We start from the raw sequence: 24,613 nt of genomic DNA on the forward strand, positions 1-24,613 counted from the left end.
CCAAATGGACTCCAAGATGTTAAGAGATAAAGCCTAGAACAGTCAGTTTTTGCTGCCTAACAAAATCCTCAAAACGTCCATGACTTCTCACAGCTCTACAGGTCAGCTGTGGAGTTTTGCTTTAGGCTGCAGGCTAAGTTCAGTCTTGTTCCATGTATTGTGGCCAATGGCAGAAACCAAGAAGGTCACATGGAGATATGTGGTTCCTTTGTATGTTTTGGTTTTTTTAAGGTACACACATTTAAGTTGTTTTTTTTTTTCAATATAAAGTAACTTAATTTTATTTATTTATTGGTTGCATGGTATATGGTATGTGAGATCTTAATTCCCTGACTAGGAATCAAACCCACAGCCCCTGCAGTGGAAGCATGGAGCTTTAACCACTGAACCACCAAGGAAGTCCCCCTCCTCTTGTATTTTTACTCAGAACTGGTACCCCTTCATGGCTGGGTGAGGGGGATATTCTCTGTCCATAATGGAAGGCCCTGCAGACGTGTGGCAGAGAGTGTGTGTGTTTAATTCCAATACAGGGAAAGTGTCAGAATTAGAGACCGAGTTCTAATCTACCACAGGATGGTTCTGGGGTAGTTAATTAGCTGTGTGACTTGGCGATGACTCTCCTTAGGGTCTAAGAGGGCTGTCAATCACTGAAGCAATCTTCAGCCAGCCTCACCCACTCACGCACTACAGATGTGGACTGATAGTGTGACCAACTTTTGTGCTTGTCCAGGACAGAGGGATTTCCTGGGAGGTGGGACTTTCAGAACTAAAACCAGGGAAGTCTAGGCAAGCCAGGCTGAGTCGGTCATCCTGTGTGTGTCGCCGACTGTTTGGTCTGTGACCTTTAGGATGCAGACATGAACCTGGAAGAGAGGAAGCAGGGGCATGGGGTAGGAAGGGCTGCCCTTTCCCAGTCGAAGCCCCTCGTTTTCTGAAGGAGTCGGTGCTTGACATTATCCTTATGACCCGACAGCAGTCAGATAAGAGAGTGGAGGTCGGGCGGGCTCGGGGATTTGTCCAGATGTCTCCGCTCTAGAGGACAGCGGACATCTGGACATACCGAGACGCCTACAGGGGAAAGTCCAGGATGCTTGTCTCTGTGTGGTAGACTCTGGTGGAGCTGGTGGGAAGGAATCATTTCCTGAGGTCCACCTGACATGTGGGCTTCACTTTTCAGATGAAGGCCGAGATGCTTCACTTTGCGCTGGATACCTGCCTGCGATCACCACTACCAGCAACGTGCCCATTGCACAGATGAGGTAGTCGAGGCTCAGAGAGGTGAAGTGACTTGCTTAGGTTTTGGGTTTTTTTTTTTTAATCCTTATTTATTTATGGCTGTGCGGAGTCTTCATTGCCACACACAGCAATGATGTTGTGGCAAGTGGGGGCTACTCTCTAGTTGCAGGGCTCAGGCTTCTCATTGCAGTGGCTTCTCTTCTTGTGGAGCACTGGGGCATGCAGACTTCAGCAGTTGTGGCTCACGGGCTTAGTTACCCAGCTGCATGTGGGAACTTCCCGGACCAGGGATCGAACCTGTGTCCCCTGCATTGGTGGGTAGACTCTTAATCGCTGGACCACCAGGGCAGTCCTTGCTTAGGTTTCATACGGTAAGCAAGTTGGCAATGTTGGGGTTTGAACCTGGTTCTTAAGTCCTTCTTCACGGGCTGAGGGATCACGGACAGTATTCCCTCCTCTTTATTCTGGAGGCCACACCAGCCCTGCCCTCTGCAGGGCCCTGTCATTCTCACGGGTCAGGAGAGTTTGGGATTTTCTACTACTTTTCAGAGCCTGCCTGTTCCTGCAATATGCCATAACTGGAGAGCTGAATCCTGTATTAGCCTGATAAGCATAGAAAGACTGAGCTGTTTTTTTAAAAAAAAAGCAAAACTAACGAGGAGAAGTGACACTTCTGAATCCTCCCCGGGGTCCAGGTGCTTTGGACGCCTGACGACCTCATGTAGTCCTCAGCACAGCCATAACTGAAGTCATCTTAGTTGGGGAAGGTTTTGGCTGCAAGTAAGAGAAAATCTGACTCATGGTATCCTCAGCAACACGGCATTTGGTTATCTCATTAAACAAGAAGTCTGGAGGTGAGTGGTTCCAGGGACAGTTCTTCAGCAGCTCTGGTTTAGGGTTCTGTCATTTTCCTGGCCTTCCCTCAGGAAATGCCCCCATCACAAATGCCTTACACAATGGCCCCCCCAAAGATAAGGAGGAGAACAAGGAGGAAAAAATTCCAAGAAGCCCCCAACAAATATCCAGATGGTGCCCACGTGGCCACCCTTGACCGAGTCTCTATCTATGAGGGATGTTCCTGACTGGCTCAGGCCGAGGCTGGTTCACTCCGTGGGAACGGAGCTGGGGCCTTCTTCCTAAACACCTGTTTGATTCCTGAACAAAATCAGATTCCACTAGGTTCCACTCGCGAGGGAGAAGCCAGGGCCCCCAAATGTTCTTCTCTCTTTGGTACGTGAGCCGCTGACCTCCTTCTGGTGAGGGTTGGGGGGTGCCCCTGGGCTGAGAGGGGAAGGACATCTTATGGGTGGGGGAATTTGGGCTGAGGCGATGGTGGTTTGCGGTCAAGGGTGTGGGATTGCAGAGATAACATTTATTGAGCACGTACTGTGTACCAGGCCCTGTGCTGAGGGATTTCATTCCCTCAACATTTAATTCAGCCCTTACAATAGTCTTATGAGGAAGGAATTGTCCTTCCCATTTTTCAGACCAGAAAACCGAGACCCAGCCTTGATCTCGTATGGTGAGAGGCTGTGCTGGAAGAGGTGCCAATGGCAACCGACTCCCACTAATGCTCACTGAGGGTCTGGCACCCTGACGGGTGTGTCACCTGGATCAGGTCATCTCCTCCTCATCTCATCCCCATTTCACCCATGAGGCACCTTGGCTCGAGGATGAGGCGCAGACCACCTGGGGTCACCCTATTTAGCACTTGCCTAGATAAGCTGTGAACCCTGTTGCCAGAAGGCTGCGCTGTGGGGCTCCCCAAATTTGGAGAAAACCCTCCAGGGCCCGTTCCATGGCCTTTTTGGGATTATTGGCTTCACCGGCGGGTAAGCTGGATAAATAAACAAGTGGTTCAAGAAACTCCTTTGATTCTTGATGTTCTAAATCTGCTGGAGGCCACACGAGGGTCATCCAACTGCCTTGACAGCCGACATTAAACAGGCAAATAAATGAATCTTTAATACGATAGCAGGAAATGTTAAGTACTGTCAAGAAAAACAAACCGGTTCAAGGCAACAGACAAGGTTGATGGGGCTGCTCGAGACCAGACAAGCAGGCAGGGAGGGCTTCTCTGAGGAGATGACAACTGAGCAGAGACGGAGGGGTAAGGGGTGCAGTGGAAACAGTCATGTGTGCACAGAACTGAGGCGGGGGTTCTAGCCAGAGGGAGTAGTGAGTGCAAAGGCCCCGAGGTGGGAGTGAGTCTGGCACACTTGTGACAGGACAGGAGGTGGGTGTGGTTGGAGCAGCGCTAGGAGAGAGGAGGGCAGGGAGGTAACAGGGGGTGAGGTCAGGTCAAAGTCCTTACAGGACCCTGTGCGCTGAGAGACGTGGAACCATGGAGGTTCTGAGCAGGCTTCACTCGATCCAACTGAGGTTCTAGAAGAGTCCTTCTGATTACTGTAAGGAGAATGAATTGCAGAGAGATGAGGGCAGAAGCCAGGAGGCCAGGGGAGAGTAACAACTCCCCCAAGGGCTATCGGTAAGATGAAACAAAACCTGTCACCCAGCAGTGAGCTCACAGCAACCCACCAAGGTAAAGTATAACTCTGACCTCTCTGTCCCCACCCAGATAAGGAAGTGGCTTAAGAGAGGTGAAGTTCCCTGGCCAAGGTTAGTGCTAGTCCCTCAGTTGTGTCCAACTCTTTGTAACCCCATGGACTGTAGCTCACCAGGCGCCTCTGTTCATGGAATTTTCCAGGCAAGAACACTGGAGTGGGTTGCCATTTCCTCCTCCAGGGAAACTTCCTGACCCAGGGATCGAACTTGTGTCTCCTACACTGGCAGGCGGATTCTTTACCACCGAGCCACCTGGAAAGTCAAGCCAGCACTCTAAGCACCAGGTAATGTTGACAACTGAGTTAGACAGGGCTGTGGTCCGTGTGATCAGATTGACTAGTTTTCTGTGATTATGGTTTCAGTGTGTCTGCCCTCTGATGCCCTCTCGCAACACCTACCGTCTTACTTGGGTTTCTCTTACCTTGGACGTGGGGTATCTCTTCATGGCTGCTCCAGCAAAGCGCAGCCGCTGCTCCTTACCTTGGAGGAGGGGTATCTCCTCACGGCCGCCCCTCCTGACCTTGAACGTGCAGTAGCTTCTCTCGGCCGCCGCCCCTGACCTCGGGCGAGGGGTTGCTCCTCTCAGCCGCCGCCCCTGACCTCGGGCGTGGGGTAGCTTCTCTAGGCCATGCTTCTGCATGGTCCGTTGCAGCCAGTGCAAGATCAAGGCATCTGGTCCCATCACTTCATGGGAAATAGATGGGGAAACAGTGGAAGCAGTGTCAGACTTTATTTTTTTGAGCTCCAAATCACTGCAGATGGTGACTGAAGCCATGAAATTAAAAGATGCTTACTCCTAGAAAGGAAAGTTATGACCAACCTGCTGCTGCTAAGTCGCTTCAGTCGTGTCCGACTCTGTGCGACCCCATAGACGGCAGTCCACCAGGCTCCGCCATCCCTGGGATTCTCCAGGCAAGAATACTGGAGTGGGTTGCCATTTCCTTCTCCAATGCATGAAAGTGAAAAGTGAAAGTGAAGTCGCTCAGTCGTGTCCGACTGTTAGTGACCCCATGGACTGCAGCCTACCAGGCTCCTCTGTCCATGAGATTTTCCAGGCAACAGTACTGGAGTGGGGTGCCATTGCCTTCTCCGATGACCAACCTAGATAGCATATTAAAAAGCAGAGACATTACCTTGCCAACAAAGATCCATCTAGTCAAGGCTATGGTTTTTCCAGTGGTCGTGTATGGATGTGTGGGTTAGACTGTGAAGAAAGCTGAGTGCCGAAGAATTGATGTTTTTGAACTGTGGTGTTGGAGAAGACTCTTGAGAGTCCCTCCAAGGATATCCAACCGGTCCATTCTAAAGGAGATCAGACCAGGCTGTTCACTGGAAGGACTGATGCTGAAGCTGAAACTCTAGTACTTTGGCCACCTGATGCGAAGAGCTGTCTCATTGGAAAAGACTCTGATGCTGGGAGAGATTGAGGGCAGGAGGAGAAGGGGACGACAGTGAATGAGATGGCTGGATGGCATCACCGACTTGGTGGACATGAGTTTGAGTGAACTCCGGGAGTTGGTGGTGGACAGGGAGGCCTGGTGTGCTGCGATTCATGGGGTCGCAAAGAGTCGGACACGACTGAGCGACTGAACTGAACTGAATGGTGACAATGGCCACTGTGTTGTGCGTGTGTACTCTGCTCCAGATCAGGTGGTGGACGCAGGCCCACTGGTTTGTCCATTACAGTTGTGAATGGGAGACTCAGAGCCAGATGCCCTGAGCTCTTGCATCCCCTCCACTGTAGTTCAGTTCAATTCAGTTTAGTCACTCACTTGTGTCGGACTCTTTGTGACCCCATGGACCGCAGCATGCCAGCCCTCCTTGTCCATCACCAACTCCTCGAGCTTACTCAAACTCATGTCCATGGAGTTGGTGATGCCACCCAACCATCTCATCCTCTGTTGTCCCCTTCTCCTCCCACCTTCAATCTTTCCCGGCATCAGGGTCTTTTCTAGTGAGTCTGTTCTTTGCAATCAGGTGGCCAAAGTATTATTGAAGGCAATACAGGGGCGGTATAACCCAGCCCAACCCCACTGCACTTGAACGAACAGAATAGAAAACTAATTAATGGTCTCTAGCCCTTCTGAGAAGGCAATGGCAAGCCACTCCAGTACTATTGCCTAGAAAATCCCATGGATGGAGGAACCTGGTAGGCTGCAGTCCGTGGGGTCGCTAAGGGTCGGACACGACTGAGCGACTTCACTTTCACACATTGGAGAAGGAAATGGCACCCCCCCTCCAGTGTTCTTGCCTGGAGAATCCCAGGGACGGGGGAGCCTGGTGGACTGCCGTCTATGGGGTCACACAGAGTCGGACACGATTGAAGTGACTTAGCAGCTGCAGCAGCCCTTCTGGGGTGGGATGGGATGGTGCGGGGGAGGGGGGCGAGGGGAGGGCAGGGGGAGAGTCTCCCTGGTGGCGGATACTTAGGTGGAGCGTGGAGGAAAGGCCCCCTCCTGGCCCTCCCACTCCTGTCTCTCCTCTCCCCCACGGGACCCCTCATCGTAGCGCTTGCCTCTCTATCCCCGCCACCCCTCCGTCCCCCCTTACTCCTTTCCTTCCTCTTCTCCGGGTCCCCCATCCCTGCTCAACAGCTCCCCCCGGCAGGATCTCACCCTCCCTGAAGTTCCCCCTCTCTCCTACGTCGCCCCTCTCGTCGCCCGCCTTCCCCCCCAGCTCGCATCTCCCCTCCCGGGCAGCCGCACTTCCCGCAGCTCCTCCGCCCAAGCCCCCTCCCCGGGCCCCGGGTGGGAGCCTGCGCCCCGGAGCAGAGCCCGGGAGCGACCCCACCCGCGCTGCGGACCCGGAGCGCCCGCGGGCCCCGCCCCCGGCGGGTGGGCGTGGCGGGCCGGGGGCGGGGTCGCCGGGTGCGGGGCCCCTCGGCCCCTCGGCCCCTCGGCCCCCGAGCCGGCCTCAGCGCTCGGCCGCCTCAGCCTGGACGCCAGCCCTGCCATGTCCTGGGCCGTGGTCCTCGGCCTCCTGGCCGCGCTGCTGCTGCTGCTGCTGCTGACCCGCCGGCGCACGCGGTGAGTGCCCCCCAAGCCGGCCGGGTCCCGGCTCCCCCCACACCCCGGCCGGCCCGCGCGGCCCCGGGCTAGACAAAGGGGCGTCTCCGCTCGAGTGCGCGCCCCCCGGCTGCAGCCTGGGGGTCGCCGAGCCCGCTCAGGCCCCTGTCGGAGCCCCCCGCCCCCGCTCCAGTTCCCCGAGACGGCGGGGGTCACCTTCCCGCCGTCCCCACCGTCCCCCAGGCGAGCCTGGAGGTGGGGGTCCAGGTGCCGGGCAGGGGGACTTCCGCGCTCCTCTCCCGCCCCGGGGAGGGGGCCGGGCCCAAAGTTGGGGAGATGCGCGCGGGAAGGTGCGGGGAAAGGGTCCCAGAGGGCTGATGACCCACCGCACACACTAACAGGGCTGGGCCTGGCCCAGAGCTCCGCGCCAGTACCTGAGAAGGGGTTTCAGTGAGAACCGGTGTGCAGAGTGGGTGCGTGGACACGCTCCGGGTGACTCCCGGTGGAAGAAGCCCTCTCCTGCCCTTCACCCTCTGACTGCGTCCTGCACCAACTCCGCATCTGCCCCCAGCCCCGCTCTCCGCAGCGTGTGGACAGCCTTGTTCTCACCCCATCACACCGAAGGCAGGGCTGAGGCCAGGAAGGCAACCACGTTCCACAGACTTCCCCGACACAGAGGAAGGGGCTGAGTAGTCTCGGCGTTTCCTTCTGCCTGAGAAACGCACTCCCGGAGAGGGGGCTCCTTCTGCTGAGGTCCGGTAGCCTGGTAGAGAAGGAGAACCAAATGTCTCATCTTCCTAGTCCTAAAGATTCTCCTGCTTCTTTGACAATCTGCCATTTAGGAGAAAAGTAAAATTTAAATCAAGGAGATGGCAGTTAAGTCTCTTTTTAAAAAATGTTTACAAGATTAATTTGAATTGAACAAGGAATTACATTTGACTTAAGCATTTATCCCATTATAGATAAGACTGAAGCCCTTCTAACTACCCTCCCAACAATTTGGTACCTCTCCTGTTGATTAATTTGGGAGGAACCTTCCAGATCTTTTTAAAAGTACGCCTTTTCTTTTAAATTGGTTTTATATTACAGGAAAGTTGTACAAAGAGTTCCCAGATACCCTTCACCAAATTCCAGCTATTGTTAATGGCTTACGTTATCGTGGTACAATCATTAAAGCTAAAAAAACCAACACTGGCCTGTTAGGATTAGCCAGACTCCAAGCTTTATTTGAATTTCGTCTGTTTTTCCATTAACGTCTTCTTTCTGTGCCAGGATCTCATCCAGGGTACCTCAGTGCCTTGGGTTGTCATATCTTCTCAGCCTCCCAGCTTTCCTCATCCACATAGACATTTGCCCGTAGATAACTCAGGGCAGTAAAAGCGTGTGTGTTTAAATCAGTGTGTCTGAAGCTTGCAGAGATTTTCTGGAAACCTTTTAGTTTTAAACAGTGTTGGTTGAATTTCCAAACAATGATCTCACCATAGTTTTCTTCAGCCTCTAGACATCTTTCCAGGTGAAACTTAAAACCATACATTCAATCATTTGCCTGAAAAAATGAAAAAGAAAAAAAGACCACAGATAAGTTTCCCCATGGATTATGAATTATTTTTCCTAAGTTGTCAGGCCTTTTGGAAATGCTGTAAAGAGTTGTTTTTGGACTGTACCTTTGCTGTTTCCCTCTAGATTTTCGTTTTGATATCTGTGTATGTAGCTCTATGGACTTCCCTGGTGGCTTAGCTGGTAAAGAATCCACCTGCAGACCTGGGTTTGATCACTGGCTTGGAAAGATCCCCTGGAGAAGGGAAATCCACTCCAGTATTCTGGTCTGGAGAACTGTATGGACTGTATAGTCCACAGGGTCGCAAAGAGTCGGACACGACTGAGCGACTTTCAGATGTAGCTCTGTGGTGGTGTGCGGGTCACTGACAGCTGGTGGGGACAGTTGCTTGGACCCTTGGGAGACCCCACAGGGACTCCAATTAAGACCCCCAGTCTCGTTTTCTCTTTCTAGCCTGGAGAGGGGGCACTCTTGTTACCCCTGTGTTACAGAGGAGGAAACTGAGACTCAGAGAGGCCTTGCCCAGGGTCACCTGGATTAAAAATCTAGGCTGTAAGAATTTTTAATTTTCAGAAGAAATGAATTTTCATTCTTCCCACACATTTTATTCGTGATCCGAATGCCCAAAAGTCTTAACCCACATGATGTTAAGGTAGTAAGAGAAGCAGCCACAATCAGAAGATTCTTACAGAAGGACAAATAATCAAGTGTTGGAAAAGAGAGAGCTGAGACTGATGCTGTGTAGACAGTGATTCAAAGTTTGAGTCAAAACACTCAAGGCCATGCCTCGCCCACGGCTCATTGCTCTCTCCGCATCAGGAGGGCAAGCTGAGTAGTTGTGGCACATGCGTGTCCCCTTTGGATGTGGGATCTTCCCGACCCAGAGATCGAACCTGTGTCTCCTGCATTGGCAGGCGGGTTCTTCACCTTCAGGCCACGAGGGGAGCTCCCCCCACCCAAAAATATATCTCGTTCCCAGTCCAAATTCAAATTTCTGCCGTCAAGGTAAAGATTTTTCGAACCTGGCTCAGTTACCATGAGTGTTTCCGCTAGTGTGAGTGTGGAGTTAGGGGGTCTTGGGTTGGAACTTGGAAGTCTAACTCCTGGCCCTCTGGGGCTAATGCTCTGCCTTGTGAGTATCAGAAACATCCTTCCTACTTTCCAGGCCTTAGTTTCTCCATCTGTGCTCTGAGATGGCTCACGCAGCTGGTCTCTCGTGCCCATCCCACTGCAGCAGGCTGACTTTTTGTGCTTTTGTGGCTGCTGCAGGGAGCATTGGAAGAGGTCTCCTGGGTGCGGGTGAATCAGAGGTCATGGTGGCATCAGACGAGCGTTCTTAGAGGCACAAGGGCCACTCTGGGCCCTTCCAGGATATAGAATTACTGGGCACAAATAACTCTGTCTCATTTGAACGTGCAGTAACTGGAGGTCCCCAGATGGTAGTCCATGGCTGGATTCAGACCCAGGTGGGTCTGGTGTGGACCACAGACCACACTAGTACAAGGGGAGAAAACTGGGGGAGTCCACATGCACAGTTCCAGATTTCCTGCTTCTCCTGGAAGATCTCGCAGCACTTGCCTGGGACTCAGCAGCAGAACCCTCTCTAAACCTTGCCACAGTCCCCACCACTCCCTATTACCTCTCCAGCACGCAACTTGTCTACTTATCGCTGTGCTTGCTCTACTGTTTCTTTCTTTTTTTTATTATGCTGAGAAACAATTCTTTGAATCTGTGTCCATTGCAAAAATGGGAAAATAAGCTAGAGCAGGAGAGCCATGTGGTTTTTCTATTCCCTGGAGGCAATTAGAGGGAAAAGTGGAAGAGGGTTAGGGGGAACCCTTGGTGAGCAGCCAGCAGCCTGCAAATGAATCCTGGGGAAGGAATGGGTTAAGCAGTTTAAACAGAAACTCAGGAGGTTCCAAGTCAACTGGGCAGCAAACAGCCTCTCTGGTCCTCCATGAAATCTTCCCCGAGGCCCTGAAGGAGTTGAGACTCCTGAGCAGAGAAGTCCGGCAATCCACCCACCCACACTGCTCAGCTAAACGAGCAGCTTCTGCTCTGGGCCGTCCAGAACATGGGCTGTGTGTCAGGCGCCTGACCTGCACTAGCTCCCTGAACCATCTTTCAAGTCTGGGAGACAGGTGCTGCTCACTGAGCACCAACTGTGTGCTTGACTCATTCATCTGAGACATATGCATTAAGTGCCTACTGTGTCCCAGACAGAGAAGGAAATGGCAACCTACTCCAGTATTCCCACTGTTCTCAATACTAGGTCTTCAAGAAGTGTCCACCTTCTGTACAGAAAGGATGGGATACGTCCAGGGGCCCAAAGGTGGGTGATATCCAGGCATGACTTCCTCCATGATTCTCTCAAAGTTTCAAGGGGGAGAAAGAGACAGGACAGGACGTGGGATTGGTGGTGGGGTCTGTGAGCAAAGAATGAGCAGGTTTTGAGGCACTCCCGTGGTGAGAATCAAGGCTCCCGGGAAGATCAGAAGAGCTGCCTCCGTATCTGAACCAGGAAGGGAGGGCAGTGGTCCACTGAATGGGCCGGAGCTGCGGATGAGAGGGTGAAGCCTGGCATCCCTGCCCCCCAGGGCCCGGCGGTGCCTCAAATCAGCGAGAGTGTCAGTGGGCGAGGCTAGAGCCCGCAGACCCCAAAATAGAGCCTCCTCCGCCCTGCTGGCCTCCGGCTGAGTCACCCTGGAATGTGACTGGGCCGGAGTTGGATTCCAGGCCCGTGGGCTGAAGGAGCCGCTGGCACTTCAAGGGTCAGACGCCCGGGCCCCCAGCTTCCTGTGTTTGTCTGCGCCTCCTCGGGACTTTTCTGGGGAAAGATGAGTGATGCCAGCAACAACAGCAGGCCCGCTGGGGAGCTCCGGTGGCAGCCTGAGTGAAAGGCATGGAAAGGAAGCCCCACCCACTCCCTCCTCCTGCATCTGGGCAGGTCGCTGAGACCGCTCTGTGTCTCAGGCTCCTCACTGGAAAAGTGGGGCTCCACGCGGCCACTTGGGGTGACTTGGGGCCAGGGTTGCGTGAAGACTGTGGGCTCCGTAGCCAGGCCTGCCTGCATTAGAGACCTAGACCCTCCACAGTGGGCCCTCGGGCAAGTGGCTTAGCCCCTTCTGAGCCTCAGTTTCATCTGCTGTAAAATGGGCTTGATAAGAGTACTTCTGCAAAGACTACTGAAAGGTTGTTGCTGAACCACAAAAAAGAATGCCAGGATCCTTGCCCTCTGGAGAAGAATTCAATCCAGGGCCAGAGACGAGGCGTGATCACTCAGAGCTTCTATGTAATAAAGTTTTATTAAAGTGCCCAGCGATCAGACTGATTGTGAATGCAGCGTAGGAATGAGCCCAGGACAGGAAGGCATTGTCTTGAGGGTCCAATGGCAGACTCAGGACTTTTGGAGTCCGCAGGAGCAGGCTCACATGGATTATCAGGCCCATCTGAAAAGTACAAAGTCAGAGAGAGTAGAGACATAAAATGACGTCACTTAGTTCTGCTCAGGGTGCCACCTCTTAACTCGAGTGTGCTGCACCCACGAATCAGTTCCTGGCACTCTGACGGCAGTGGGAGAAGAAAGAATAACCCGATAAGGGCCTTCCCAGAGGGGCCCGAGAGATTGGCCCAAGATCCCAATGTTTTTATCAGGACCCCGGTTCCGGGCTCAAACAGAGGCTTGCTTGACTCAGACTGGCCTGTTGAAAAGCTGAGAGCTGAGTTACGTAATTGGTTAATTCTAAGGCTTTAGGAAAACTTCCATTGAGCATTTTCAGGAATTGCTAATCGTCCATCCTGGGACTGTAGCCATCCTTTATCAGTCATCTCTGCTCCTCTTGTCTCATATCTTTCTAATTCTTCCTCAGTATATATGGTTTTTCCCGTTCACAGGACCTGTCCAGATCAAAGGCGTCTTCAGTGAAGGGGTTTCGTAAAGTGCCGCTTTTCCGGCTTGACAGTCAGCCAGCTGATTACCTCCGGCTTCTTTACACCCGTCCCTGCTGTGCCCTTTGCAGTGCATAACAGCTACTTCTTTAGGACAATATATAGCAGTTACAAGACTCTGGATCCTCTGAAATGCTTAACAGGTTCTCCTGTTGCCGTTCTAAACTCTTTCTTTCCAAGTTGCACGCGAGCATGTAAAGTCACATAAGCACACTCAGCATCAGTGTAGACATTTACTCGCTGCCCTTTGCTTAACTCTAGAGCTCGGGTAAGGGCCACAAGCTCCGCTAGCTGAGCGCTGGTTCCCTGGGGGAGAGATTTTGCTTCTAAAACCTGTTCAGCCATCACCACGGCGTAACCTGCTTGACGCTTCCCCTCCCAGACAAAAGAACTGGCAATATTTCCATGTCAGACTGTCTAACGGGGTATCCATTAGATCTTCCCGAGCGGCATAAAGTTAGAAATTGGGGACAATCGTGGTCAGGTGTTTCATTTTCCTTCTCAGGAAGGAAAGTGGCAGGATTTAAATTTCCACAAACTTTAAGCTTACTTACTGGTCCTTCAAACAACAATGACTGATATTTAAGAAGCCTACTGTCTCTCATCCAAGTATTAACCTTAGAATTTAAGATTCCACTCACATCATGAGACGTCAATACAGTAAGATTTCGTCCATGGATTATATTTAAAGCCTCAAGTGTTAAGAAAGCCATTGTCCCAATTACTCTTGGACAGTGTGGCCACCCGCATGAAATTACGTCTAATTCTCTACTTAGATAAGCAATAGGTTGTAGGTGAGGACCTCGGGGTTGTGTCAAAATTCCCAAGGCCATACCTTTTCTTTCAGTGACAAACAAATTAAATTCTGACCCTGTGGGCAAGCTCAAAGTGGGAGCTTGCAGGAGAGCAGTCTCAAGAGCCTTAAAAACCTTTTGAGTATCTGGAGACCAAACCAGCTTGTCGGTTTGGGCCTGCTGAGTCTGAGCTATAAGTTTATATAAAGGCCGGGCAAGTTCCCCATAACCAGGAATCCAAATACGACAGTAGCCTGTGATTCCCCAAACTCCTCTCAATTGTCTTAAAGTCATAGGCAGGGCATGATTTAGTATAGGTTTAATTCTCTCGGGGCCTATGGCCCTAGTCCCTTCGATATGATTAAGCCCAGATATCTAACAGATTGTTGACAAAGCTGAGCTTTTTCTCTTGATGCCTGGTAACCGCAGCCTGCCAGAAAGTTTAAGAAATCTTCTGAGGCTTGTGAACAAGCTTCCTCTGTCTCAGCACAGAGCAGAATATCATCTACATGTTATAGTACCACTGCTTTGGAGCTTCTTATCAACCTGCCTAGGAATTGACTCTCAATACCAGTGAGCCTGAGGCCGCATCAGGCATCAGCCGTTATTACCAAGCAAGGAAACCTTTGGAAAATTCATGCTGTTGTTTAGTCGCTCAGTCGCATCCGACTGTTTTGCGACCACATGAACTGGAGCCCACCAGGAGCCTCTGTTCGTGGGATTTTCCAGGCAAGAACACGGGAGCGGATTGCCATTTCCTTCTTCAGGGGAATCGTTCCAGCCCAGGGATGGAACCTGGGTCTCCTGCACTGGCAGACGGGTTCTGTACCACTGAGGCACCAGGGCAGACCCCTTGGAGAATGCATGCTGCTGCTGCTGCTCAGTCACTTCAGTCGTGTCCGACTCTGTGCGGCCCCACAGACAGCAGCCCACCAGGCTCCCCCGTCCCTGGGATTCTCCAGGCAAGAACACTGGAGTGGATTGCCTTTTCCTTCTCCAATGTGTGAAAGTGAAAAGTGAAAGTGAAGTCGCTCCGTCTAGGGCCTGCCATATAGCTGATGCACCCGAGTCATGTTGGTCCTGCTTCTCAGACCCGCTCCAGCTGTCCCCGGTTGCCAGGCGCCAGGCACTGTTCTGTAACCCCCTTCATCTTCGCCACAGCCCGATGTGGTCAGTAGTGTCAACACTCCAGTTTTGCAGACGAGAAAACTGGCAGGGAGAAGCAGAGTCTCGTGGCCAGCAAGAAGCAGGGCTGGTTGGAAGCAAAGAGGTGCTCAAGTCGGGCCCATGACCTGTCCTGTCGCCTCCGAACCCCCACTCTGGTGCAAAAGTCTCCACTCCTGTGTCCCGTCCTTGGGCTCCGACCTGAGCTGGGCGGGGGCTGGTGCACACTGGGCTCCTCCCACCCGTGCTCTGCCATCCTGGAAACGGAGCCTTCAGGAGAAGCTGGCTCCCAGAGAGATGAGGGGCGAACAGAAGTGTCCTCCGCCACACCCGCTTCGAGTCCCAGAGCCGCCTGCACCTTTGCGAGTCTGCTCAGTCAGGGGCTCAGGGGCAGGGTAGGGGTGGGGAGAGGAGGCGGTGGGTGGGGAGGTGCTTCCTACTGCCCTGCGCCCTCACCCCTGCTGGGACTTCCAAACTGCCCGGACTCCAACCCTCCAGCCTAGCCAGTCTCGCCGTCCACCACCTGTCTCCCCGTTCGGGTTATGTTGGGGGACAGTCAGACCGAGGAGGCGAGAGGCCATGGTGGAGGAAGGTAAACTGGGCTGGGGAAGAGGATGAAGGGACGTGGTCCCCCCTGATCCGCTGGGCCCCCCTGGTCCGCTGGGCATGGCAGCAAAGCCCCCGTCCTGGGAGCGGGGTGTCGGATGCTAGGCCTGGCTCATGAGGGACCGCAGCCTCCTCTCCCACCTGTGTTGATTTAGTCTCCTGGCACGTTTTCCTCCTGCCTCTCACTCTTGCAGCCTTTTTGCGGGGAATGGGGGTGTGTTGTGTGGCGTGCACCGTCTTAGTATCGTAGTTCCCCGACCAGGGATCAAAGCTGTGTCCTATGCAGTGAAAGTGCAGAGTCCTAACCACTGGATAGTCAGGGAATTCCCTCTTGCAACCTTTTAAAAGCATAATCACATTACTTCCTAAATCCTATTTCAAATCCTCCAGAGGGTCTCCATCACACTTGAAGTAAAAGCCAGACTCTCTCCTTGGCCACTGGCCCTTCTGGTCCACAGGTCGTCTCCAGCCTTTCAGCCCCACAGTCTTCTCCATTCCAGCCACATGGGCTCCTGCTGCCTTGAGAGCCTCACCCTGTGTGCTCCTGCCCCAGGGCCTTTGCACTTGCTGTCCCCTCTTCTTGTAAAGTTCACCCCTCTCTTTTTTCAGGTCTCTGGGCACCTGGCACCTCCTTGGAGACACCCTCCCTGACCACCATCTGTGAACCAGCCCTCCCACTGTATCATATCACCTTCCTTTTCTCTTTAATGAGATATAGTTCATCTACTGTAAGAGCCAGTCTTTCAAAACATGTAACGAATTATGTGTTTTTAGTATTGTTTTTAGTAGAGGTTTTTAATACCCTCACCGGTGGTGTAGCCATCGCCGCTACCTGACTCCAGAGTCTTTTCATTTCTCCAAAAAGAACCTGGTCCCCATGAGCTGTCCCTCTCCATTCTCTTCTCCCCTCAGAGCCTGGAGACCACAAATCTACTTTCCCTCTCCATTGGTTTGCCTTTTCTGGACATTCCGTAGACATGGACTCACACACTGTGTGGCCTTCTGTGTCTGGCTTCTTTTGCTCAGGATGGTGGTTGAGAGGTGATTCCACATTGTGCCAGGAATCCGGACTCCACTCCTTTTCATGGCTGCATAATGTTCCACGGCGTGACCGCAACAGGCTGTGTTTATCCATTCACCAGTCTTTTGGGTTGGCTGCACTTTGGGGCTAGCGTGATTAATGTTATTGTGAGCAACAGTGTGTGCCTTGATGTATGAACATGTGTTTTCAATTCTTTGGGATCTATTGCTGGGTCGCATAGTCACTCTTCCTTTCAAGAAACCACCAATTTAGTTTCTGGAGCAGCTGCACCATTGTACATTCCCACCAGAAATATATGAGGATTCCATTTCCCCACACTCTTGCCAGCCCTTATAATGATGGCCATCATAGTGGATTTGAAGTGGTACTGCATGTTGTTTTGATTTGCATTTCCCCAGTGATTCATGATGTAGGGCGTTTTTTTTTCTCATGTGCTTATTGACCATTTGTGTATCTTCCTTGGAGAACTGTCTTTTCAGATTCCTCTGTGTATTTTTAAATTGGGTTATTCGTTTTCTTCGTTGCCATGCTCTCCAACCTCATCCTGTCTTGGTGGGCATGACAGGAAGTGTGAGATGACCAGGACCCTGGTCCTTGCTGGCTCAAACAGAGAGCTCTGTATCCTTAAACCTGCAGGGAGATGACCACCTTGGTTGGACCCCCTGATATGCTGCAACATCAACTGGTCCCCCGCTTCTAGTCTCAGCCCCTGTGGTCCATTCCCTACTCAGCAGTAAAAGGAATCTTGTAAAAACCTGAGCCAAATCCTGTCCCTCCTCGCTCCCACCTCACTCAGAGGAAAAGCTAAAGACCCCAGCGTTGCCTCCAAGACCCCGTGTGGGGGACATCCCTGGTAGTCCAGTGGCTAAGACTCCACACTCCCAATGCAGAGGACCTGAGTTCGACCCCTGGTCAGGGAACTAGATCTCACATGCAGCAACTAAGACTTGCCACAATCAAATAAATATTAAAAAAAAAAAAAAAGACCCCATGTGGTCTGGCCTCTGTTACGACTCTGGCTCAACTTCCACTATTTCTTGCTTTTGCCAATCCAGCCACATTGGCCCCCTCACTGTTCTTCGAACACACCAGGCATGATCCGGCCTCAGGGCCTTTGCACTAGCTCCGTCTGTCTGGGAGCTCTCCTTTTAGCCGTCCGTGTGGCTCCCTCCCTCTCCGTCTTCAGGTCTTTGATCAAATGTCTTCCCAGGGCGGCCTTATTGTGTTGTTCAACCACTAGGTCATGTCCCACTCTTTGTGACCCCATGGACTGCGGCGCGCCAGGCTTCCCAGGGTCTCAGCCCATGCCCTGCACTCTTTATCTTCTCGGCTTTATCCAATGGTGACAAGTGCTGTGACTTCTGCAGGCGACCTGGCGAGCCTCCCCTGGACCTGGGCAGTATCCCTTGGCTGGGCCACGCCTTGGAGTTTGGAAAAGATGCTGCCGGCTTCCTCACTAGGATGAAAGAGAAGCATGGTGACATCTTTACTGTAAGTGCCTCTTGGGAAGGAAGGGGATGAGCAACTGGACCTATTGAAGCTGCTGTTTACTGATGTCTTCAATATCCATCCATACGCTAACCATCCAGTGCAGCCAACTTTCTGGATGCCTACCCAACTGTACGCCCAACACTTACCTAACACTCTCCCCTTCATCACCCCTCCAGCGTCTTCCCAACACCCAGCTGTGCATTCACGATCTATCACATACATGTACGTTCATCTCACTGACCTCTGTCCGTTCATTCAACTTCCATCGATCATACCCACCCACCCATCTTCCATCGTATCCTCTGCCTCTCTGCCCAGTGTCTGGGCAGCCTTCTTCCATCTTAGTATGCATCTAGTATTCATCTGTATGTTCCATTTCCATCAAACTTCTATCCACCTTTCTAAACATCTATCCATTATCTGTCCATTTATTTATCATCCAATCCTCCATCCTCACATTTATCTAGTATTCGTCCACTCATGGGCGTAGCACCCACCCACCCTTCATCCACAGATTCAGTTTCCACCAGCCTCCATTCTTCTGCTAACCTGCCCATGTTGCCATTCAGCTGCCACTGCCACCCGGTATTCGAGTGTCCATCCTTTCAACACCCAGTGTCTGCCCACTTCCCACACATCTATTTGTATATCTCTCCATCCACCGCTTCAACGTCCAAATAGTCACCACTGATCCATCCACTTCCGGGGATCCTTCTAACTTCCATCTATCCATCGTTCACCTTTCGATCTGTTGACCCAGTGTCCACTTTGCCTCCTACCATTCGTGTACCCAACATCCATTCATGCGTTTAGTTTGCAGCCAACTTGTAGCCACGCATCCATCCATCGTTCCATCCAATGTTTATTCAGTGATCTGTCCTTCCAGTTACCCACCCGTCTGGCAATCCATCCAGTAGCACTTTGTTCTTCTAAGAGTTTGATTAACATGACTCAAGGGCCACATGTTGAAGACAGGGTCAGGACAGTGGGTGGTTACAGTTGTGTGACACCCTCCACCAACATCTGAGGGGAAACACCCTTACCTTTGTTGATGACAGGATCACAGTTCTCCAGTGCTGTTTCCTTCCCATCTTGAGTAGCGTGTTATATACAGAGTTCAGCCTCCCAAAGAAGTAGACAGTGCTTTCACATCCACTAGCATTTACCCAAGAATATCCTTCCTTCCTTCCTTCCATACACACACACACACACACACACACACACACACACACCCCCCTGTAATGTACCCACGACCATTTATCCACCAACATTCTTTAATCCATCCATCTGTCCCTGTATTCATCCATCGTCCTTCTGTCCTTCCAATCATTAACCCATTCATCCATCCATACATCCTATAATGTGTCCACCAGCATTTATCTGCTGACATCCATCCATCCATCCATCCACCTGTGATGCACACAGGTCCACTGCTGCCTTCTGTGGACAGACTGTCTCCTGGCTGCTGGAGATACAACAACCAAGGCCACCATGGCAGATGCTTACAAGTGAGGTAGTTAAGAGCATAAACTTTAGTGCAAAAAAGTGCCGAATCGCAGCCCCAGCTCTGCCACTTCTCAGCCGTGTTGTCTTGGGCACAGTCTGTGCCCTCTCAAAGCCTCACACGTCAGCTTTAAGTGGGTGACTGATGGTCCCTGCCTCCCAGGGTGGTCACGGGGGCGGGTGAGGGCATGTTGTCTGTGACGTACTTGGTGGGCCAGTCCTGGCACAGGGAGGCCCTCGACCCTGAGAGCCGATGTGCACGGCGTGCCCCTCGCACCATCCCTGCCTGCTCCCCAGGTGCTGGTGGGCGGCAGGCACATCACGGTCCTCCTGGACCCCCACTCCTACGATGCAGTGGTGTGGGAGCCCCGTAGCAGGCTGGACTTCCACGCCTACGCCGTCTTCCTCATGGAGAGGATTTTCGACGTGCAGCTTCCGCATTATAACCCCGGTGATGAAAAGTCCAAGATGAAACCGTGAGTGGCCACAGACGGCACCCGATGGGTGGGCCAGGGTGGGCAGTCAGCTTCTACCTGTGTGGTTCAAGTCCTGCGTGAGCTGAACCGGTCTCCACAACAGGTGTCCAGTAAAGACATTTCATTTTGGACTTCCCTTGTGATCCGGTGGTTAAGACTCCTTGCCGGGGATATGGGTTCAATCCCTGGCTGGGGAAGATCCCACATGCCTTGTGGTATGACCAAAAAAAGAAAAGAAAAAGATGTTTTGTTTTGAGAAAACAAAGTAAAAAGCAAATGCAGGGAATTGAAATGAAGAAGAATTCTTTCAAGAGTCAGGGCTGATTTTCAGTAGAAGACGGGGGCTGGCGTCAGCCAGACATGGATTCAAATCCCAGCTTTCCCACTGCTTATCTTTGTGACTTTGGGCAAGTCACCCACCCTCTCTGAGCCTCTGTCTCTACGTCTGTCAAATGGAGGTAGTAGGGTGATTAATATCTTTGAGTGCACACTCTGTGCTGGGCGTCATATGATCTCATGAGTCTTCCTAGCAATTCTGAAGGGTAACTTCCGGCCCCATTTTATAGATGAGGACGCGGGGGCTCAGAGAAGAGAAGCGAGTTGCCTGAGGTCACACAGCAGGTCCCGAAACATAGAGGATCTTCCCATCGACAGAAGGACCTGTGGGCACGTCTCCTGTCTTCACTCACATGCTGGCCACTGTCTTAGGTTCATAGGCACAGAATGACACCAACTTCCCTCTGAAAGTGGAAGTGGAGCCGCTCAGTCGTGTCCAGCTTTTTGCGACCCCATGGACTGTAGTCTACCAGGCTCCTCCGTCCATGGGATTCTCCAGGCAAGAGTACTGGAGTGGGCTGCCATTTCCTTCTCCAGGGGATCTTCCCGACCCAGGGATCGAACCCAGGTCTCCTGCATTGTAGGCAGATGCTTTGCAGTCTGAGCCACCAGGGAAGTCTGGTGGCTTCCCTTTGAAGACATCTGCCAAATGCCAGGTGTTTTGATAGGCACATGTTCATATCTGTGCAACAGACTTAGAGGTAGGTATTTTTTTATCCATATTTTACCGATGAGGAAACTGAGGGTCAGAGAAGTGACATGACATACCCAAGGTCAACTACGAGCAAGTGGCAGAGCTGGGATTTGAACCTGGGTCTGCTGTGTCCACAGCCCACTCTCCTCCCCACGAGATACTGAGGAGATAAGACTGCATCTACACCTAAAGGGTGCACGCGGCCTGGTGGTCATCTTTAGAAAGCATCACCTCCTGGAGTCAGGAAAAGCATCTGGGGGTCTGGGTTTTGCAGGACTGCTAAAGCTGAGGGGAGGCCAGCATCACAAGGTGGATACTGATGAGACGCAGTATTCAGTCTGACCTTGGCTTTGTGGAGCAGATTGTAGGCATATTCCTGAGCCTGAGTGTCCTGGATCCCGCTATTCCATCAGTCCCATTAGCAACAAGAGTCCACAGTTAGTTCAGTGCACGCTATCCCCCCACCCAGGGAAGATCCCAGTTCCTCCAGCGTCTGCTCCCACGAGGTTCTGGGCTTTTCTCACAAGCTGGCATGAGGTCCTCTGGGCATGGCTGCTGCATCTATGGATGACCACAGTCCCCACTGAGGACTCACGCTTGGAACAGAATGATCAGTGTTGATCACTGAGCCAGCTCCCAGGTGCCGAGCATTGTGTTAAGCCGTTTAACATATTGTCTCACCTGGGTCATGTCTATTGTTTTTCCAGTTGAACATCCAAAAGCTTTTATTATCTGGAAGTTCACAAAACCCCCCTGGAAGTTTTCCCATCTTGAATTCTCAAAAAAACCAGGGGCTTGCTCAGTCTAAAGGGATCTATCCTATTTCCAAACAGCAGGGGGCGACAGAGAAATGGAGCGCCTGATTGTGACACTAGTCCTGTTCTTGTTGTTGCCACCAGGTGGCGCTGTTGAACATTGGCGCTGCACCACCCCGTGGACTCTTCACTTGACGCAGTGGTACCCTCTGTGGTCTAGGTTCTTGCAGACTGTAGAGGGGCCTTAAACTTAGATAGACGATCTCATCTTTCCCAGCTTCTAATCGTATGCTCAGTCATGGCTCAATGTTGAATGTTGCAGAGGCTCAGTACAGAGAGACTTCTAGCTTCAGCCACACGTTCTCCCAGAACTGGTCCTCTCCGCAGAATCCTAGGTATATAAATAATGAGACCAGATCACCAGCCATATTCCTTTACTCTGCATGTAGCCTTCACTCGGAGTCATGTCTAATCAGCAGTCCTTGGTTGGGGACACTTTATCCAAACAGATCTCCCTAACTTTGAATCTCAAGGAGAAATGGTTGGTTTCTTAGTTATACCTCTTCTGTAAGTCTATGGTTCCTTATCTAAGCAGGGACGACTATCATGGTTAAGCATTCAGACTCTGGAGTTGAGCAGATCAGGGTTTCAGTCTCAGCTTTGTCACTTACTGTCTGGGTGACCTTGGACAAGTTACTGGCTTCTCTGTCCCTCAGTCTCTCCATCTATAAAATGGGTATCATAATAGAAACTGCTATCCCTAGTGTGGTCAAAAGATGAAGTGAGATCATTGTGCTTGGCACAGTAAATAGTAACTCTTGCCGTTGTTGACAGTGATAGAAACAATAATATCATTCTGTTTAAGCTGGTCATCCAAAGAGGAGTGGGAGCCCCGGGACTCTGAGGTCTGGGGAAGGGGGTGCTTGTGTGCATATATATATATTTTTGGAAGCTACACTCTCACTCCTTTGTTCCTTGCCCCAGGACTCTCCTCCACAAAGAACTGCAGGCACTCACGGATGCCATGTATACCAACCTCCGCACTGTCCTGCTGGGTGACACCATGGAAGCGGGCAGTGGCTGGCATGAGATGGGGCTCCTCGAGTTCTCCTACAGCTTCCTGCTCAGGTAAGCCCAGCACTCTGGACCACCGTAAACAGTGGCCAAGGGGACCAAGAGGATTTTATGGATGCAGAAGCAGTTTGGGATGCGCCAAAGCCAAGGCTGAAAGGCGACATTTTGTGCCTGGGACTCTGAGTGGTCACCTGGTCCTCAGCCTGTGGGCCGTAAAGGAGACACAGGCCAGGAAAGGGGCCTGCTGGTCACCCAGATGCTTGGCAAAGAGGGCCAGTGTGACTGGAGCCTAATGAGCTGAGGAGATGGGGCAGGGCAATGAGGATGAAGTTGGCAGAAACCAGGTCTCACAGAACCTCAGAGCTATGGAATTTATTCTAAGTAAGGTGAGTGGCATTGGGGGTGTAATCAGGGAACATGACACTATTGGACTTAAAACTGTTTTTTTGAATATTTATTTATTTACCTGGCTGTGTTGGGTCTTGGCTGTGCATGTGGGATCTTCATTGCTTCCTGCAGGATCTTCATTGTGATGTGCATGCTCAGTAGCACCATGGCGTGTCAGATCTTAGTTCCCCAACCAGGGAGCAAACCTGTGTCCCGTGCATTGGAAGGCAGGTTCTTAACCACTGGACCATTGGTGAAGTCCTGGACTTAGAATTTTAAAAGATCTCTTTGCCAGATGGAGACCAGATCATAGTTCGGTGGATGACAACAAAAGAGAGGCAGGACCTGTTAGAAGGCTGCTGTCGTTGCCCAGGTGAGAGAGGACGGTGCTCTGGACCAGGACATGGGGAGAACTGGGGCAGCTTTGGGCTTCCTGATAGCTCAGTTGGTAAAGGATCTGCCTCCAATGCAGCAGACCCTGGTTCAATTCCTGGGTCGAGAAGATCCACTGGAGAAGGGATAGGCTACCCACTCCAGTATTCTTGGGCTTCCCTTGTGGCTCAGCTGGTAAAGAATCTGCCTGCAATGCGGGAGACCTGGGTTCGATCCCTGGGTTGGGAAGATCCCCTGGAGAAGGGAAAGGCTACCTACTCCAGTATCCTGGGCTGGAGAATTCCATGGACTGTGTAGTCCATGGGGTCTCAAAGAGTCGGACACGACTGAGCAACTTTCACTTTCACTTCACTCTGGGGGATGAGATTGATGGGACCTGCTGAAGGACTTGATGGCCTAGTAGATGGAGGAACATGGCCACAGGCAGTGAGGGAGAAATTCAGTAAGGACAGCATGTTGATTTTTGGTGGCACTATTAATGACCAGCACCTCATAAAAGCAAGACATTTCAACTGCTTGAAAAAATTACAGCAACACAGTTTCGGACAGGCATTTGCTGACACATATGAGTACCCTGGGACGTTTATGACACATTTGTGTACATGTAGGCTCAATGGGTGCTAATACATTTAATCTGCACAATAGCTCTATGAAGCAGGTGCCTTAGAAACCCCATTTGATGGATGAGAAAACTAAGGCCTGAAGAGCCTAGGTCATTTGCCCAGAGTGTCATGGTTGGGACCCTGGGAGGGCTGGCTGCAGAGCCTACCCTCAAGCATGACCCTTGCTGGGTTCCCTTTTTCTCATTTCACCCTGGACTGTTGCAGACACCTTCAAGGGCTGTGACTGGTCTGGGTGATGCTGGTCTGGTCCACCCTGTCGTACGGTGGGGAGACTAAGGTCCAGAGAGGGTCCACCCAGCAAGGTCACAGTGGGGAGCCCCCAGATCTCCTGGTTCCTGCCACCCTGTATGCTTGTGAGGGCAGAGAAGTCAGAGGAGAAGCTGAGGCGCTGGGGGAGGTAGGGGCCGTGTGGTGGCAGCTGGGTCTGTTTCAGTTCAGTTCAGTCGCTCAGTCGTGTCTGACTCTTTGCAACCCCGTGAACCACAGCATGCCAGGCCTCCCTGTCCATCACCAACTGCCAGAGTCTACCCAAACCCATGTCCGTTGAGTCAGTGATGCCATCCACCCATCTCATCCTCTGTTGTCCCCTTCTCCTCCTGCCCTCAATCTTTCCCAGCATCAGGGTCTTTTCAAATGAGTTAGCTCTTCGCATCAAGTGGCCAAAGTATTGGGGTTTCAGCTTCAACATCAATCCTTCCAATGAACATTCAGGACTGATCTCCTTTAGGATGGACTGGTTGGATCTCCTTGCAGTCCAGGGGACTCTCAAGAGTCTCCTGTTTAGGTCCATAGTAAGAGCAGGCTCAGGGCCGGGGACAGGTGTAAGTGGATTCCTGTGTCTTCAAGGCCTGAGCCGTGGCTGCAGCTCCTGCCTCCTGGCTTGGCAGCAGCCTCCGGCCTTTTCGTCGCCATCTGCAGCCCCTGAAATAGAGAGGCAGTGGGCGAGCTGGACGACAGGTGCGC

General features: G+C 51.9%; 1 protein-coding gene across 1 annotated transcript in view; it reads left to right on the forward strand.

The window, feature by feature from the left end:
- Positions 1-6,688: 6,688 nt before the first annotated feature.
- Positions 6,689-24,613, forward strand: part of PTGIS (prostaglandin I2 synthase) — a 46,712-nt gene continuing 28,787 nt past the window's right edge. Inside the window, exons 1-4 of the mRNA XM_055393311.2 lie at positions 6,689-6,827; positions 17,286-17,409; positions 19,210-19,388; positions 22,158-22,301. Coding sequence (XP_055249286.2) covers positions 6,754-6,827; positions 17,286-17,409; positions 19,210-19,388; positions 22,158-22,301 — 521 coding nt within the window. The 5' untranslated portion in view covers positions 6,689-6,753. The remainder of the gene's footprint in view (positions 6,828-17,285; positions 17,410-19,209; positions 19,389-22,157; positions 22,302-24,613) is intronic.

This window comes from Moschus berezovskii, chromosome 15, assembly GCF_049115385.1.
Source record: "Moschus berezovskii isolate FMDL1 chromosome 15, NW_MosBer_1.0, whole genome shotgun sequence".
Classification (NCBI taxonomy): Eukaryota; Metazoa; Chordata; class Mammalia; order Artiodactyla; family Moschidae; genus Moschus; species Moschus berezovskii.